Here is a 4,549-nt window from a genome sequence, read left to right on the forward strand (position 1 = left end):
CCTCCGAGAGAAGAGAATCCAAACCTCTTTCTCTCTCTTACCTAAGCCGCGCGCGGGGATTTTTTGTCGAAAAGGACCGGCTTACGAACGCAATTGACAAAAAAGACCACATGCGGATGAATTTGACAAAAAAGACCACCCACGTTGTGGCGGCAGGCGCGCCAGCCGACGCGTGGCACCTGCCGCCACGCCTGCAGGCGGCAGCCCATGCCACCACAGTGGCAGGCGGCAGCCAGCCGATAACAGCCAGCACCGTGTAAGAACGGAACGACGGGACGTAGGTGGGCCCTGCCGCCTTAGGGCGTGGCGGCAGGCCTGCATGGCCGCTGCTAGTGCTGCGAATGATGCATGCATCCATCACTGGCCAAACTGGTCGCAACGCAATACCAGCAGCGGCCATGCAGGCCTGCCGCCACGCCCTAAGGCGGCAGGGCCCATCTGCTTCCCGTCGTTCCGTTCTGAAGCGGTGCTGGTTGTTATCGGCTGGCTGCCGCCTACCACCGTGGCGGCAGGGGCGGCAGGTGGCGCGCCTGCCGCCACAGCGTGGGTGGTCTTTTTTGTCAAATTCATCCGCACGTGGTCTTTTTTGTCAATTACGTTCGCAAATCGGTCCTTTTCGACAAAAAATCGCGCGCGGGTCCTCCGTCCGTCCTCCCCGATTTTCTCTCCTTCTCTAAATACAGCGGCGGCCTCGCGCGCCCGAGCCCGCCAAATCCCCCGCCCCCTCGCGCCCTTTTTCCCGCTCCCCATTATTCCCGCGATTCCCCTCCCCTCCCCTCCCAGCCAGCTGCCCACCGGAAGCAGAGGAAGCAGAGGAGAGGCCGCGGCCGGCGCCATGGGGAAGTACATGCGCAAGAGCAAGGCCTCGGGGGAGGTGGCCGTCATGGAGGTCGCCGGCGCGCTGCTCGGCGTCCGCACCCGCTCCCGCACCCTCGCCGCGCAGCAGCAGCGCGCCCCCTCCCCGTCCCCCTCGCCGCAGCGCAAGGGGCAGGAGGACGGCGACCCCGGGGCTGGCGACTACCTCGAGCTCAGGAGCAGGCGGCTCGAGAAGCAGCCGCCGCCGGGGGCCAGGGAGAAGGAGGACGCGCCGCAGCCGGCCGCGAGGAGGGCCGCCGCCGCTGGCGGGAGGAGGATGGAGCAGGCGCCGTCGTTCGCCGCCGAGGGGTTCGAGGCCGACCTCGAGGTCTCCTTCGGCGACAACGTGCTGGACTGGGACGCCACCGACAGGTAACAACAGAGCACCAGTTCTTTCTTTCTTTCTTTCTTCCCCCAATCCCCCCTCTCCGGTTCAGCCAGCAATCCCTTCTCGCGCCCGGGTGATACCAATACGATTGGGATTTATGCTTTATCGCGCTCCATTAGCGCCGCCGCGTGGTCTCAAATCTCAACTCTGAAGCGCCGGCAACCTCAAGAATCCCCTCCCTATGAGTTTCCTCAGACGAGCGCCGACGCTGGTTTTCTATCTCCCCAGGATTGAAGCGCCCAAACATCCACAGCTTCCGCTGATTGTGCCGGGATTCTTGCAAGAATCATCGGTTCTCCGTTTTCAGCCTGAATGAATTTCCTCAACCATTAGCCGTTGGCGTCCGCTCGAAAGAATCCAAGAAAGAAACGCCTGCCCGCCGTGTTGACCCGGCGAAAAAGGCCCCCATTTCCCCCCCTCCAAAAAAGCCACCATTTTTCCCGTCCAAACAATCAAAGGCGCACTCAATCAACCCAACCCCCAATCAAAGTGGGCGCTGCACTTGATTAGTGGAGCCTCCTCCAGAAATCAGTGGAGCCTCCTCCCCCTCCAGTGGCCGCGGCCGTGGCTCCGCCTTTTCCCGATAGTGGCAGAGGAAAGCAGCCCCCTTTCCATTCCCCTTCCCCACCACAGCCGCCCTCCATTGGCTCGGCCCCAATCTTTCCTCTCCCGCTCTTTCCCGGGCAATTTCAACCCCCCAAAGGCGCCACCGCCGTCGCACTCAGGGCCCAGTTTCTCGCCCGCCCGCCCGCCAGCCGCCACCGCCGTGGGCGAAAATGGCATGCAGCTCATCATCAGCACTTGTACCAGAGCGCCACCGCCGCCATTGAATGCTCGCTGGCCTCCTGTTAGCTTCCTGACCGGGCCTTGAATGGACGCCGGACCACGTTTTTGTTCGGAACAGATTTTACTTTGGTCAGGCCGTGGAAGACCTCAGTAAATATATCTTTCTCCGGCTTATTTAGTTCTACGTATGTTCGCATGATTGATCCCGTGGTCCCTTTGCCCGGCGTATGCATGTTGAACGCACGCGCCCATTTAGCTCGCTTGCTTGGCCGTGTTAGGCCAAGTTGTTGCTTGTTTGTCAGCGTCCAGTCATTCAGCGTGCTTGTGCTTGCGCTGCACCAATAATCAGGTGCGCCTCACATTGTCTAGCGTGGGGCACTTGCAAGCAATGAAATGGACAAGATCATGCATGCTAGAAAATGAATGAGCTGTCGTGTTCGACTTCCTGTAGCTTGCTGTCACCCGAGCTCACCAACCAAGCTTGCATCTGCAGTAGTAATTTGCAAGACCTCGTGTGCATTTCAGCTTCTGAACCTCATGTGCTGTTGGTTGCTTGCAGGGGCACCAGGGAGACGACGCCGTGCAGCCTGATCTACAGCTCGGAGACGATGAGCACCCCGGGGTCGGCGACGGGAGCCCGCAACCATTCCCGGCGCAGGGCGCAGACGCCGGTGTGCCGCTACGTCCCGAGCTCGCTCGAGATGGACGAGTTCTTCGCCGCCGCGGAGCAGCAGCAGCACCAGAGCTTCAGGGACAAGTAAGAAGAACTCTGCCTCCTCCTCCTCCTCCTCTTCACCTGAACTATGCATACGGCAAAGCGAAACTTGCTGACACTGGACTGCTCTGATCTAAAAATAACCAGGTACAACTTCTGCCCGGCGAGCGAGCGCCCGCTCCCGGGGCGGTACGAGTGGACGGTGCTAGACTGCTAGGGCTTCCTCATACCTCACACCACTACCACCACCACCAGGAGCTCCTCCATTGATCTCTGTAACACCAGAATGACCAGCAGAAGCAACATGCCGGGAGGGAATGCAAATGCAAATGCAGTAGCGTTAGGTTTTCTGATTCACCTGTTGTAAAAACTTAGAGTTAGCCCGCCGTCAGTCACTCAGTAGTAGCCCAGCCATGTGTCAGTGTAAGGAACAGCCTGATCCCCAGCCTCACTGTAACCGTCGTTAGGTAACAACATCTCATCCCGTAGGCTTCAGTTTAGCTTTGATTAGCAGCTCGGTTATCTTCTGTATCCCGGTCCTCCGTCGATGAATGAATGAATGAATCAGAGCTAGATTTATTTTCACCTCTCTCTCACTCTCAATCTCTGCAGTGCTGTGACTGTGACTGTGCGTGTGTGTGATTGGACCTGTGAGGTTACTGTTGTGGATGCACTTGTGTGCCCTTTGCTCTGCAGTAAGCTGAGTGGAGAGAGTGGATGCTGGTCATGGTGGAACCTGTGAGACTGATGGGAGGCCAAAGCTTGGACTGTTTGTGTGTGGGGGGTGAGTAGATGTGGATGGAGATGGGCATGATGGCGCTCATCATGGATGATGGTCTTGCCGAATCATCCTTTCTTTCTTTCTTGGCAGCAGGCAGGCATGCACTTGTTACCCACGAGGTAAACTGGTAACAAAGTTGCTCCTTTTGGCCTACCCGTGCACGGGGAGAGGTTTTCCAACCCGCTCCATTTTTACCTCCATGGAAGCAGTCGACTGTCCTTTTCACTTCACCTGGGCCTTTTTTACCGTCTGCTTTATTAGTTCTAGTGCTTGTTTAATCGAAAAAAGCAGCACTGTCGATGGACGTTTATCTTTGTCCCGCTCGCTACATCGCTCGCAGTCCTCTCTGCAACGAGCGCTGAGTTTTAGAATTTACTACTTTGAGTGGAGGGCGCGCACGTTTCCAAGAAGGTTGGCGCTAGTGATAGACAGAGTATCCAGGAGCAATCCGTTGTGCCTGCACAACCGTGTTAATTACTATGCCTGGATGCACCGCTTTGCCTGAATGGGAGCCGGTCCAGAAATGCAGCGCGCACGATTTCTTTATTTAAATCTAGGGCCACGTCTGATGAAACCACGGGGTTTTTTAAGAGCAACTCCAATGGGGCGACCATTTCGTCCGTTTTTTGTCCGTTTGGATTGGCCGCCCGCTCTCTCGGTTGCGATTCAACGCCGGAAGGTGGCCCGGAATGGAGCCACGGAACAATGGCCGCAGGCTGTTGAGGTGATGACGGACCAACACGGCAGCCAATATCTCCTCCTCGTCATCGGAGGACGAATCGTCGGAGTCGCAAAGAAAATTCTGAAAAAAGAACTCGTCGGCGGAGTCCATTTTGTACCTTGGCAAACTGTCGAACAGCTTGCGGGCTTCGGCGAAGGACTCGGCCGGCAAAGGGAGTCGCGGCGCGCACGGACCAGCTGCTGTCCTACCGGCGTCCGATGAGCGTGCCGGTGAGGATCTGGCCGGGCGACGAGGCGGCTTCTTGGTCGGGGGCGGCTGTGTGGTGGGGGGTGGGAAGCAGTC

At 58.0% G+C, this 4,549-nt stretch overlaps 1 protein-coding gene across 1 annotated transcript; it reads left to right on the top strand.

Annotated features, from left to right (window-relative positions):
- The first annotated feature begins 722 nt into the window (after positions 1-722).
- On the top strand, positions 723-3,333 carry LOC119291962 (cyclin-dependent kinase inhibitor 5-like). Its single transcript, XM_037570771.1, has 3 exons — positions 723-1,227; positions 2,589-2,786; positions 2,892-3,333. Exons 1-3 carry the CDS (start codon positions 836-838, stop codon positions 2,959-2,961), a joined length of 660 nt encoding a protein of 219 aa, XP_037426668.1. The 5' UTR covers positions 723-835; the 3' UTR covers positions 2,962-3,333.
- Positions 3,334-4,549: the final 1,216 nt, after the last annotated feature.

Source organism: Triticum dicoccoides, chromosome 4B, assembly GCF_002162155.2.
Source record: "Triticum dicoccoides isolate Atlit2015 ecotype Zavitan chromosome 4B, WEW_v2.0, whole genome shotgun sequence".
Classification (NCBI taxonomy): domain Eukaryota; kingdom Viridiplantae; phylum Streptophyta; class Magnoliopsida; order Poales; family Poaceae; genus Triticum; species Triticum dicoccoides.

What these genes read in the sequence shown, in the direction of transcription:
- LOC119291962 (XM_037570771.1), top strand. Translation starts at nt 836, where the DNA reads ATGGGGAAGTACATGCGCAAGAGCAAGGCCTCGGGGGAGGTGGCCGTC. An exon ending in GACTGGGACGCCACCGACAG is followed by an intron (nt 1,228 to 2,588) that starts GTAACAACAGAG and finishes GGTTGCTTGCAG; the next exon opens with GGGCACCAGGGAGACGACGC. An exon ending in CACCAGAGCTTCAGGGACAA is followed by an intron (nt 2,787 to 2,891) that starts GTAAGAAGAACT and finishes AAAAATAACCAG; the next exon opens with GTACAACTTCTGCCCGGCGA.